The 13,209-nt window shown below is 57.5% G+C and overlaps 1 protein-coding gene across 3 annotated transcripts; it reads right to left on the bottom strand.

Annotated features, from left to right (window-relative positions):
- Positions 1-5,012: 5,012 nt before the first annotated feature.
- On the bottom strand, positions 5,013-12,724 carry TULP1 (TUB like protein 1). Of its 3 annotated transcripts, none has more exons than XM_048328256.1 (14): positions 12,445-12,724; positions 11,954-11,999; positions 10,397-10,514; positions 10,132-10,281; positions 9,445-9,576; positions 9,075-9,179; positions 8,832-8,966; positions 8,564-8,655; positions 8,163-8,339; positions 7,669-7,781; positions 7,072-7,180; positions 6,779-6,877; positions 6,325-6,496; positions 5,013-5,515 (listed from the first exon to the last, which is right to left on the bottom strand). In XM_048328256.1, the coding sequence occupies exons 1-14, from the start codon at positions 12,489-12,491 to the stop codon at positions 5,382-5,384; spliced, it is 1,629 nt and encodes a 542-aa protein (XP_048184213.1). In that variant the 5' UTR covers positions 12,492-12,724; the 3' UTR covers positions 5,013-5,381. The 3 variants fall into 3 exon arrangements, with proteins under 3 accessions (XP_048184213.1, XP_048184214.1, XP_048184215.1); XM_048328257.1 differs by having other exon boundaries at positions 8,163-8,336; positions 12,445-12,723; XM_048328258.1 differs by lacking the exons at positions 11,954-11,999; positions 12,445-12,724 and adding an exon at positions 10,958-11,939.
- Between the last annotated feature and the right edge of the window lie 485 nt (positions 12,725-13,209).

The raw sequence follows: 13,209 nt of genomic DNA, 5'->3' as shown, positions 1-13,209 counted from the left end.
ACGGAGCCAGGCGCAGGGACGGGAAAGTTTATGCGAGGGAGGAGCGGAAAGTTGGGAGTCAATCAGGAGGCGGCGGGGCCGGGCCGGGCCTCCTCCTCCTCCTCCCCTAACCTCCTTCTCCACCTCCTCCTCCTCCTCCTCTTCCCGGCCCTTCCTCCCGCCCGACCCTCCCGACCTCCCCGTCGGGGCAGCAGGCAGCAGGCAGCGAGGACACGGGACTTCCCTTCCACAGGGAAGGTTTATTTTTTTGGGAAAGGGCAGCCCTGGAATTCGGCTCGGCTCGGCCCGGGCTATGGGAGCGCCCTCTATGAGCCTTCCTCACCTTCCTCCTCTTCCTCCTTCTCCGTCCCGCATTCCCGGGATGAGGCCCTGGGATGCGGCCTTGGGCCAGGGCATGAAGGTGCTGCTGTCCCGTCTCGTCCTGTCCCGTCCCCAACCAGCCAGGGTCGCCTGTGCACACCTTCATCCCCTCCTGCACATCTTCATCGCCCTCTGTGCTCACCTTCATCCCACTCTTCATTCTCGCCCCCCTTCACTCACCTTCATCCCTGTGCTCACCTCCATCCCTTTCCGCACCTCTTCATTGTCCTCTGCACGCTATAATGCCTTCCCTCACATCTTCATCCTCCTCCTCCTTCCCATCCTCACATCTTCATCCCGCTCCAAACACCTTCGTCCCTCTCCTCATCCTCACACACATGCACATTCAGTCCCCTGCATCCCACCAATCTGCAGATTCCCTGTTTCTCCCAGACACCCACTCCATGGTGCCCAGGATGGGGTTTTCAGCCCACACTGTTGGGATTTCCCAAGGGAATGCAGCCAGGATCCAGGCCATGGTCACTTCCTCTGAGTGAGCTGATGGGTGGTAACGTGCTAAGCCACAGCAGACTGATCACATACAAGTCCCTGGCCACAACCCAGCCTGACTGTCAGGAGCTGCAGCCCCAAAAGGGGCAAAACGCTGAGTCCCCCTGGCCATTGGGCCAGCACACACCGCAGGCCTGTGCCACAGTACCCCAAACCCCCAGAGATAAATCCAGATGAGGAATCCTCCCGGCACCCTGCTTGGAGAAGGGATGTTCTTTGCATCCCATTCCTTCTAGAAACATATTTTTCTAATTTTCATCATGAGCTTGGTTGTATTCAAGCGTTTTGGGACAAGACAGCCAATGCTTCAGCCCGTGAAGTGACGGGCTCTGAAGCATCCAGCGCATTCAGCAATTGTGTGTGATTCATAAAGCCATATCGCATTCTTCCACCCTTGGCCTGGTGCTAACTTGTAAGAAATCTGGACCAAAAACTGCAACAAAATGGCTGCTATTCTCCAAGGGCTGTTCAGAGCCTCGTTACTCATCCCTTACTTGGGCAAAAATGACATTGAGAGCTCCTGGAGATGACAGCCTTAATTGAGTTCAATAGGAGTTTAGGCTGAGTAAGGCATGAGCAAACAAGTGTGCATTAGCCCATGAATAAAAAGGCTGATCCACAAATGTTTAGGAACACATGTAACGCTGAGCATGGGAGTGCTGAGGGGGTCACTGCTGCTCTGGCCTTGCCTTTTAGGCAGGGGTCTGGCTTCAGCATCCAGCACAACTGATAGCGATGCTGGGATGAGCTTGTTCAGGAGTGCAAAGATTCAAGGCTGGCTCAGTGGTTTGTTTCCGTTCTGCCTCTTAATTTTTATTTCTTTTTTTCCTCCTTCAGAAGTCCATAATCCTTGTTTCTGCTATGTTTTTTTTTTTGTCCACTGGTGGGAACAGCAACTTCCTTTCTCAAATTATAATAGAAAAGAGCTGCAAGCTGCAACGCCATAAATAATATTTTCTTATGGCCAGAACATCCAAGTCTAGGCAAGACACCAAGAACAGCTACAACATTGTAAAACTCCAACACTTCTCTAGAATGGATTCACTAATTAAAAAATGACTCTTTTTAAAAAGCAGTTGAAAAATATTGGCTTTCCCATTGCCGCCTGTTGCTTGCTGCACCGAGAAGGAGCCCATCCTGCAAAGCCACAGCTGAGCTAACCAGCAATGGGTCTGCCTTTCTCTCTAAAAAATGTTACCCAAATAAATACAAGGGGAGGGGGAGGGAAGAGAAGAACACCTCCTCACAATCACTTCTTTAATTAATTAAATTATCGCCACTTCAAAGCTGGAGGGCGATCCCCCAGGGCTGGGGCCATGGCAGCTTGCTGGGACCCAAACAGCTCCAGCCTTTCCATTGCTGGACAAGGAGTTTCCCAGCTCTGGTCTCCCCTTCCACACCCCCCAGGATGTACCAGCCCTTCCCTGCTCAGGCTGCCCGCCCAATGGGGCATTTGCCTCCTGGAACCCATGGAAATATCTGTCAGCCCCCCTAGGAGAGCAGGGGCCGAGCCTGGGCTCAGGACTGGGTGTATGGAGCCCCCCCAAGCCCCAGGGGTCTGGGGAAGAGGGACGAGCAAGCAGTTGGAGAAGAGCCCCCATGTCCATCTTCCTGCTCAGCTCTGGACCAGCATCTTTCCACTCATCAGCGTGGGATGGCGATGAACCACTGACAGAGCCGCCAGCACTGCAGTGACACTGGTCCTGGCTGGGATGTGCTACTCAGCAGTGAGGTGGGGCCTTGTTTTTTTCCTCCCCTTTGCCTTATAAGCATCTCTGCAAAAATAAAATGCATTTCCCAGGAGGTTCCCTCGAGGAGCTGACGACAGTCATCTCTGGCCGCTGGCCACGCTTCTGCCCCTGCAGGAGCACTTTGTGGGGTTAAATCCATGCCTGCAGCACCAGCCCAATGCCAGCCCCCCTAAAACGAACCTTCAGAAACCTCAAAGTCTCACACTGCAGGGAAAACATCACCCCTGGGGACCGAGGAAGCCCTTTCTCCAAGGAATACACACACTTTGGACTCAAACACCATTGATAAGGCTCTTTCTTCTTTTTTTTTTATCTTTTCTTGCAGCGAGCATTCCTTTCACACCCACGCACACCCCAGCATCCTCAGCCATTGGTCTGCCGGCGCATCCGTCACACTTTCCGCCGGCCAAAGTAGATACACATTTCAACTGCTTCCATCCCTCATCTCCTCTGGTGTTAACAGCCAGCGCAAACAAAGGGCCCGAATATCCATCGCCCCATTAAATTGTTTTCATTCGTTTCTTCTGCCACAGTTGGTTTGCGTTAGAGGGTTTGTGTAAGTGATTTCGGGTGGGCGGCTGATGCAGTGGCTGCTCTGAGAGTGGGTGACATTGCACAGGAGGGACACCCATGGCAGGGATTTTGCTCTGCCATGGGCAGCAGGCCAGGAAACCTGAGGGGTTTGCAAGCAACAATGGGCAAATAGAAAATGGAAATGTTTTGGGTGAGGGGAGGGAGAATCAACCTGGGGAGCAGCTGGGATAACAGCAGACAGAACCTGGGGAGCCCAAACCTCTCTCTCTCACCCTGCTGCTTCTTTTCTCCTTGCACAGGAGGAAATGGGGACAAGTATTAGCTCAACTGTTAGCTGAGCTCGTCCCGATTTCAAACAGATGTTGGGTTTGTGGCTGGATTTGGGCAGAAAGCTCTTGCTTTCCCCACATTTGCTGGCCATACCTCGCCAGGGACGCTGGCCCTGAACTGCTGTGGCTGGTTCTCCCTTCAGCTCACAAGATGTTCTCTGAGCTTGCTGCATGGGTAGTGGATGATGTCCCATGCTGGCTGGCTTGTCCCCAAAGCTGTCCACCTCTGCCTACCCCGCCACGAGCATCTGCCCATGAATCATGAAGCCCAGAATCATACAGCTGGGGAAAATCTCCACTCCCATCTGCAAAGCCACTGGGGCAGAAGTTCACCAGTGGTCCAGCAGCAGCTCACGGTTCCCCTGTCACTGTCCTCTGTCCTTGGCTCCAGGCAGACAGGCTCGGGCCATGATGTTGCGACACTGCCCAGAGAGGATGAGCATCCCTCTTGCACCATCACATCCATCTCATCCATCCACTCCTCAGCCTTTCCACTGCAGCTGCCTCTCAGCTGCAGTAACCTGGGGGACTCAGATCACCCCCAGAATGGGGGAACAACCCGTATGTGTCCTGGGAAGGGAATCCCAAATTGTCCTGGAGTCAGTGGGTGAGCTGAGCAGGTGAGAGAAACAGCATCAGAGAGCTGAGGATGGTGTTTCAGGGCTCCTTGGCATCTCCTCGTTTTTCTCACCACTGAATTAATCAGATTTGGGACTGTCTGTGCAGCCAGATCCTCACCCCATAAATGGTGGAACTGGGGGCATGAGCTGTCCTGCTCCCACCGAGCTGCCTCTCTTCAGCCTCTCCCCTTCCCAGTGACTCCCTGCAGCTCCCCACCAGTCTGAGACAGGGGACGGCACCTTGTGTCCACCACCTCTCATGAACAGAGAGCACCAGTGAGGCAGCTGTGGGGACACCTGGGACACGTGAGGTCTGGAGGGACATCACAGAGTGAAGGGGCAACGAGTGTTGCGGGCACAGGGAGCTCGGCGGGCCCTGCCTGGGTGCTGAACGTGACTCAGCACCGCACCACACCTCATGAGTCACTCCACTGCTTCCTGGTGCACCCTGAGTTTTCTCTTCCAGGTCCCTCCTGGCAGCACTGACCCAGCTGGGCCACCTGCCAGCAATGCCAGCTCTGCCTCACGTGCCTGCCAGCCCTCCTCTGCTGGCACTGTCACCCCTCAGCACGTGCCTGTGTGCTGCCGGTGCCAGGCTGCTTCTCAGGGACCCAAATCCCCAGCATTTTCTGGGCAGTGGGGTGAGACCCAGTGGGTGCAAACACAACCATGGGCGCTGGCCATCTGTTCACATGAGGGCAAAAAGGGGCAAAAGAGGGGCTTTGTGCCCAGCGGGCAACAAGCCAGGATGGGGGTCTTGAGCCAGGAGCTTAGGCAGAGCCCACCTGCATGTGGGCAGGGATGAGGAAACACAAAGTGAGGAGACCACCTATCCCCTTCTCACTGGGAGACTGAGCATAAAAATTCAAACCATAATTAAAAAAAAAAAAAAAAAAAAAAAAAAAAAAAAAAAAAAGGAGAAAAAAAGGGGGGGATGAGTTTCCAGGATCTGAGTCCAAGAAACATCTCAAAGGGATGAGACAGGAATTGCAGTCAGCCTCATCTGCTGAATATACCCTCAGCCTGGCTCTACCATCACCCCAGCCCAGCAATTTGCCCCAAATTTGCCTGGAGAGGGTGGCAGCAGCTGGGTGAGCATCCCACAGCCCTCAGCGGGCACCAAGTGCCTTGAACCACCCCAGAACAACTGTGACCGCAAGAAGGTGGAAACACAGGGAGCGGAACAGGACAGGGATGCAGGAGCATCCTATGGGCACTGGCAGGCAGCCCCCATGGTCCTGGCAGCCCCGGTGGCCCCGGCAGCCCCGGTGCAGGTGCTACTCGCAGGCCAGCTTCCCATCGAAGCTGGAGAGGGCGATGGCGAAGGCCTGCACGGCGCACAGCGGGTAGTTATAGTCCATGGTGAAGGCGTCATCCGCCACACGCCCAAACTGCATCACGATGTAGTCGGCTGCGGGAGAGAGGGCGAGCAACTGGGATGTCACCTGTGCACCCAGCCTGCCTTTCCCCAGTGAGCCCACGCAGCAGCATCCCAAAGAAGCTGCCCACGCGCCCTCACCCAAACTCTGCCTGTGGCTCCTGTGCTGGCTGCGCTGGTACTGCAGCACAGATCACCAAAAAGCATCATTTTCCCATTGCACAGACCTCTGGCACCTCCAGCACCCCACAGCCCCCCAAGGGACAGGGACCCCACTCACCCCACCCCCCCTAGACCGTGGGATCGCTGCTACTGGAGGGCGGGTGACAGGAAATCTGTAAAAATAACCAGGGGCCCTCAAGAGGCTTTTTCTGTCCTGTAACCCAACACCCCGGAGGCCAAGGGCTTCTGACTGCGCCGGACAGGTGACGAGTGGCCGCATCCAGACAGAGCTGCTGCCACCCCTGAGGGACTGTCCCCGAGGCACAGTGAGCCCGCCAGTGCCAGCAGTGTGGGGAGGGTGCTGGGGACAGTGCTCTGGGGTGGCCTGGGCTGAGTGGGTGGCTGCAGTGTGACAGAGGGCTCAGCACCCCACAGGATCTCTCCTTGTCCTAAATCTGCCTGGCAACAGGAGCCCCACACGCTGCCCCTACCAGCGCCAGTGCCCACGGGCAGCTCCTGTGGGGTGCCTGTCCAGCTTCATCCCAGCTCCAGCAAAGGCAGGCAGGACCCCAGAGCATGAGAAAACTAAACCTCAGCCTAAACACGGGTGTTGGGGCCAGCTCATGAGCAGCGCTCCCCCATCCTATCCCCTGTCCCATCCCACCCCCATCCCAGCTTACGGTCACTGCTGTGCACGATCTGGAAATTTTTGACGGAGGCATGGGTGACCCGGCCGTGGAAATTGAGGACGTAGGATTGGGTCTCGTCGTTCCACACTGGTGCCTTGTTGTGCAGCTCGATCACATTGTCCATGTTCCTGTTCTGCCATCGCATCAGGAGGCCGTCGTTATCCTGGGGAGGGGCAAGAGGGAGCAGAGCAGAGTTGGGGTGACCCCTCCAGAGTCCTGCCACCTCCTGTGGCTTTGCCTGGGGGATGCTCTGTAGCAGTACCCAGCTGGAAATGGGATCTATCATGGAGAAAAAACCAGACACCATGTCTCCCACGTCCCATGGACGCCTTGAATTCCAGGGACACCTGAAAGCCTCTCCATGCCCCAAGATGGGTAAAATCCAAGGCGGTCCCTTGCAAACCCAGCTCCCAAGGAGTTTCTCCCAGTCTGGGCCCTGACTCACGTTCCGGGGCCGGATGGGCACCCTCTCACAGTCAGCATTCATCCCAGGGATGATGACAGTCATCTTCCGGGGGCCTTTGAACCCTAAAACGTTGGTCTCCTGCAAGAGAAACCCCATCTCTAAAACCAGCAACCACCGCAGGCTGCAGCCTCTCACCGGGGCTGAACAAGGGCTCAAGGGTGTCTCCAGCCCATCCCACACCTCTGCAAGTCCCAGTGAAGGGGTGCAGGGTGGGAGCCCCTCTCTGCCTGCCCAGGAGGGCCGGGGAGGGAGCCCAGCGTGGCTGCTCTTACGTAGACCACAGCCGAGAGCTCCTGGCGCACGTTGGACCAGTCAGCGTTGGCCCTGTCGGGGTTCGCGCCGTTGTCAAACACGGTGAATCTCGTACCCATCAGGTTGGATCTGCACCCAAGGGTGGGAGATGGCTGTGGCTGATGCCATTGAGCCCGCTCCACCCCCTCCATGACCCCTCTCCAGGCACAGCCTTGGCTTTGGTCTGGCTGCAAACCCCTGGTGCAGCGCCACAACAATGCAGTCTTTCCCACTCTTGAGTCATTTTCTTGGGTTCAAGGCAGCCCTAAATCAGGGTGTTATAGGGTGCTGCAACCACGGGGACCCCCAGCATTGCTGTGTGGCTGCTGGCAGTGCAGGCTGGGACTTGCCAGGCGCCTTTTCTAGCCATGACCTGTCTGCTGGGAGGAACCGGCCAAGCTTGTTTTCCCCTTTCAGCCCCCCACCACTCCTCAGGTCAGGCACAGCAGTGGGAAATGCTGAATTTAGCCTCCTGTCTGCCCCAGCCATGGCTTGGGAGAGCCTGTAAGCCATGGAGTGGGAAGAGGGTGCTGCAGAAATGGGGTGCCACCAAAATGGGGTGCCACATCTGCTCCTACCTCAGTTTCCCGATGAAGTTCTCTCCACCCCGTGACAGGTCAGTGGGGTCGATGGAGATGAGGTAGTTGGAGGTTTTGCTCTTCTTACGCTTCCTCCCAGCAAGGAGGAACACCTGGTAGAGCAGTGAGACCATGTGGGAATGGGACATTGTCACTGCCATTGCCACTGCTGTCCCCAGCTCACCCCCCAACAAGTCACTGCCATGACCTTGAGCAAGTCATGACGATGATCCCCAAAATACTGGCTGCATTATGGGGCAGGAGGAGCTGAGACCAGCCCAGCTTTAGCACGGCTCTCTAGCCAATGTTAGCTCATCATCCCAGGTACCATCCACAGGGGCCTTTCCCTGGAGGAATTGCAGGAGAGGGGAGCAGCCTCATTCAGAACACACCAGCACAGGGGGATGCAGGCGAGCATCCCCCCCAAACCCTGAGGGTGCTCCCTGGGATGGATGCAGAGCCCCAGGGATCCCCACACCCCCATCCCAAATCACCTTCTTGTCATTGTCCAAGTGAAGGTAATAGGTGGGGTACAGCCCCCGGTCCATGCCCCTCTTGTCCCGTGTCACCCGGCATTTGATGGTCACCCCCTGCGGCGCCGGCTGCAGCACAAACTCCTCCAGGTTGTCCACCTCGATGACAGGGGACGGGGGCCTCTCCTCCTTCTGCTGCTGCGTGAGAGGGGATGGTGACCCCAAAGCCGCCCTCCCTTCCCAGGTAATTGCTCCTTGCTATCCATGCCCCCGGGCTGTGGCCCTGCAGCCAGTGGCTCTGGGGACAGTCCCGTGGCGGGTCTCACTGGGAGTGCTGCAAACCTCCTGACCTGCCCTGGAGGGAAGAGCTGCTCTTCCCCTGCCCCGAGGGGATCCCCATGGCTCTGAGGGGTCTTCTGTACCTTCTTTGATTTCTTTGCTTTGCCCTTCTTGTTGGAGTTTTTCTGCAGGGTCTCTGGAGTCTCCTCCTCACTCTCAGCCTGTTTGGGAGGAACTGCGGGCAGGAACAGGCAGGGGCATAGAAGGGAGAAAATCCTGACTCCACTGAGCCCCAAAATCAAGCTCAGCACAGACCCGTGCCAACATCAGTGATTGTAACCCCCCTCTTCATGGCCAAGCTCACTGCATCCCCAGAAGCCCCACCAGAACCCAGCAGTGCCGGATTCTCACCTTTCTTTTTGGATTTTTTCTCCTTTGGGGGGTCCCCACCAGTCTGGAAGAGGGATGCTGGGTTTTTCTTCTTCTCTGACCTGATGGGTTTGGTGCTGGAGTCAGAATCGTCCTCCTCATCACTGCTCGTGGCAGCTGTGAGGGACATGAGGGACATGGTCACACAACAGTGAGTGCTGTTGGCTCAGGGTGATGCCATCAGGCAGCAGGACTGGCTGCCACCCCCTCCCGCTCATCCCATACCTTTCTTCTTGTTTTTCTTCTCCTTCTTCACCTGGAACACAGACATTGGCTCCTTCTTGGTGCTTTTGGCAGATTTGGTTTTGCTGTCAGGGTCACTCTTGTCTTCTGCTGGGACAGAGGAGCTGATGACCAGCCAGACAGGGGGATGGGAACGGGCAGTGATGGGGACAAGGAGGTGGCAGGGTCGGAGCAGCAGGAAGGGCTGAGCAGGGGGGATATTGCATGGGTAGGAGACGATGGCTCTGCAGCCCCCTGAGCCTCCCGGGACAGCGACGGGGACGGGGTGCAGGCCCTTCCCTCCTCCCGGCAAGGACAGATGCAAGCGGCAACAGAGCTGGGCTTAAGCCATCCCTGTCCCCTGGGCACTCACCCTTCGGCTTCAGCTTCTTCTCCCCCCCGCCTGAGAGGGGCTCTTTGGGAAGCTTCTTCTTGAGCTTTTTTGGCGGGTTTTTATTCTCCACCTCTTCTTCCTCTTCCTCATCTTCCTCATCCTCAGCCGGCTCTGCCGAGAGGTGACCACGGCATCAGCCAACACAAGGTCCTTCGGCAGCGGGGGACCCCAGCCTCGTGGCGTGCGAGGAGGGACCCTCCCTGGGCAGCAGCGGCCGGAGTGGGCGCTCATCCCGTCACCCCGGGCTGGTGGCCGAGGGGCCCGGCCGGCCCGGCCGCGCTGTCCGGCGGGCGTGGGACGTGTCCAGCGCCGGGCACTGCGGGCGCAGCCACAGCGCTCTCTCGCGGCCGAGCCACTTCTCGCTCCGGGAAGTGTCCGGGGACCAAACTGCCCCTTTCCCAGGGAGCGTGCCACCCCCTCTTCCCCTCCCCACCTCGATGCCGACTCCCCAGCCAAGGCAGTGAGCCCAGGTCCCCTGCCACATCCCCTTTTCTCCCAGGTCCGTAGCTGGGTTTTAGCCAAAAAAAGCTGTGCCGGGGATGTGCAGAGGCGCAGCGGAGCCGCAGCGGACACTGGGAGCACGGACGGCGCTATGGGGACACGGTGCAAGGGGACGCGAGGTGCCACGAGCCAGTGCCTGCAGAGGGGTGGGTGTTGCCCCCGCACCTTGTGGCTTCTTGGGGCCCTTGGCCACGTGGGAGCGGGGAGCTGGGCTTTCCTTCTTCTTCCGAGGCTCCTTGGTGAGTTTGGAGGAGGGGTCCTTGTCGCTCTCCTCCTCCCCCTTCTCCTCCTTCTTCTTCCTCACCTTCTTCACCCCTGTGCATTTCAAGAGATGCCCACGATGGAGAGCGCCTCAGGTGCAGGATGGGGCCACGGGGGGGCCCGGTACTTCCCTCCATTTCCATGGGGGCTGTGGGGGATCTGTGCTCACCCTGTGCTGGGGCAGGGGGCTCCTCTGCAGCCCCCGCCTCGCTCGGCTTCTTCACCCGTGGCCGCCGTGGTTTGGCCTCGGGCTCCAGCCCAGGCTCCTGCCTCTTCTTCTTCAGCTTCTGCCCTCATGGATGGTGCTGCAGAGGTGATGCCAGCCTTAAACACCTTTACCAGGCAACCCCTGCTCAGACAGCACTGGGTCCCTTTCAGAAATATAGCCGGGCTTTTCCCTGGCCCAACACGGGAACAAGGGACACGCTCCGGAACAGGGACACACTCACACCTTCCAACAAGTGACTTACCATGGGCAGCCCCCCGAGGAAGGCAGAGGGAGGAAAACAGAAACGACTGTTAGCAGACAGACAGAACATCTGCCCTGGGACAGCTCTAGAGATGAGGGATGTGACAATGGTGCTGCTGTGACACCGTGCCAGCATGGAGGAACAAATCCCACTGTGGCCATAGGGACCCTGGCTGGGAGCCACTCTGGGCACTGCTGGGCACCCTGGGTACCTGAACTGGACAAGGGACATAGGGACGGGCAGACAGCCTGGCCGCTCACCTCCATCTCCTCTCACGCTCACAAGAGGCTCCTGTCAATGGCAAGGAGGTCAGCAGGAGCAGGGAAACAGGAGGATTAGGCACAGCACACCTAATCCCGGTTAGCTGGGGCTATAAATAACCCCGATTTACCAAATATGGAGCATGTGGGTCAGCACTTGGCTCTGGACAGGAGGTATTTGGGGAGTGGGTGTCAGCTCAGGCTGTCAGAAAGTGATCTCAGCAAATCCAGGTGCGCCAGGGCTGCTTCCACTGCCCAACAGAGCATCTTCCCCCTCGCAGGGGTTTCGCTTCTCCTGCGTGCTCCAGGGTGGTGTGTGAAGGTGCTTTGCAAAAGGTGGGATCCTGATGGATCCCAGGACTGTGAATTTGGGGAGGGGGAGGTGGGGGCTCCATGGTGAAGCTGTGAACTGGCTGCTTTCTTCTGTGTCATGAGCTCACACGGAAAAGCTCTTTTGCAGCCCCTAATCCCTTAAGCAGCTGCGGGGTGGACAACCACTCCCTTACTTAACAAAGCCCTTCAAGGAGGAGCTGCTGATTAAAAATTAAATTGGGTGGTGGATGAAATTGCTGCTGAAACCCTTCCAAGGCCAGGGGGGCACCTGGGGGCTGTTCAGAAATACAGGGGTGGGGGGGGTCTGGCTTTCAGGGTCATGGCCTGGGGAAAGTGAGTCACAGTTTACAGCTTAACTGAGGGGCTTAATTAAAGTGTTATTTAAGAACTAGGAACCCTCCTCATGGGCTGCTTCAAAGTAATGGAGGGGGGGATTCAGAAGGATGCACAAAGAAGGGAGGGCTGTGGAATTTTCTCTACTCACTTGCTCTGGAGGGGATTCCTAAAAATCTCATGCCCTCACAGGCTGCAGTATCCCAATGGAGCAGCCCAACCAGCCCCAAATCGGCCTCGGTGTGGACTCCGGGGTTTGAGGGTCTCTGATGTCCCCAGCCCTCGGGGACAGACCACAGCAGGGGATGGAGGGGAAGGATTTTTTCTCACCTGTTTGGGCTTGTGCTGCTGGGGGCTCCCCGGCTCCTCACTGGGGCTGTGGGGCACAGAAAGCAAAAGGGTGAGGGCTTTTAGCCCTCCACAGACCCTGGGGGCATGAGATTGCCCCGATTTTTGGTACAGGGGGAAAGGTCAGTCTTCCATTTGGCTCCAGAAACATTTCCCCCATCTTGACCGGGTCGAGCTTGTCCAACATCATCCTTCCTAACAGGGAGCACAGGAGAGGCTCTGCCTTGGCCGAGGGGGACAGCAAGAAGCTTAATTTGAGGATCCCCCTCTAACAAACACTTTTCCTCTCTGTAACTCGATGAGCATCATCCCACCAACCCCCAAAGCAAAACCACTATGATAAAACTGCTCACTAAATTGCATTTAAATTGAAAACAGGAGAGAAAAAAAAGTGCTGGAGGAGAGGGGAGTCCGCTGGGGGTATCCAGCACATCACGCATCCCTCAGACCCCACCCTGCCCGCCGGCACTCACCTGTCGGCAGCCCAGACCTCGCGCAGGATCTCCGTCTGCAGCGGCATCGCTCCCGGCACTGCCTCGGCCGGGCCGGCTCCGTCCGTCCTGCCCTGCCCTGTCCTGTCCTGCCTCCCTGCCCTGCTCCCCGGCACCGGCCCTGCAGCCCCTACCAGCCCAGGGCCAGGGCCATGGGGTCAGTCTCAGCCACAAGAGCCAGAGTGGCCTCACAGCACCGGCTCGGCCGCCTCCGCGAGTCTCTGTGGTGGGAGGAGGAGAAGGGAAAGGAGGAAGAGCAGGTGGAGGAGATGATTAACTTTATTTCTCCTGAAACTCGGTTAATAGGATTTCAGGGGCTGTCAGCCAGGCTCGCTGGGAGAGCAGCTGGCAGGGCAGTAATCGCAGGAAAAGGGGGCTCTGCAGGAATGCAGGGGGTCAGTCAGACCTCGGTGCCTTTTTGGGGTGCACAGGTTCCCCCAGGCTGGGTGGGGTCCCTGGCACAGCACAGCCTCTCACTCCAGTGGGCAGAGGAGCGGCTCTCTGACCGTGTTTAGGGTTATCCTCCCTGGGTATCTTTGTTTTTCACCCAGAACTGTCTTCTGGGTGAGTGAGGAGCAGGATTTGGGCTGTTCCATGTGAGTTGAGCATGGAAAGCCCATGCAGGGAAAGCAGCACCCTTGGCTCTGGGCGGTGCTAAGGGTTTCTGAACTGACCTCTGCTCTGCTCTGACCCCCTGTCCCGAGGTCTCTTTGCATGATGGGTTTCATAACCTCCTGCTCGTGCCTC

Source organism: Corvus hawaiiensis, chromosome 24 (genome assembly GCF_020740725.1).
Source record: "Corvus hawaiiensis isolate bCorHaw1 chromosome 24, bCorHaw1.pri.cur, whole genome shotgun sequence".
Lineage (NCBI taxonomy): Eukaryota > Metazoa > Chordata > Aves > Passeriformes > Corvidae > Corvus > Corvus hawaiiensis.
The sequence above is the reverse complement of the archived record's forward strand: the minus strand, read 5'-3'. Positions and strand labels throughout refer to the sequence as shown.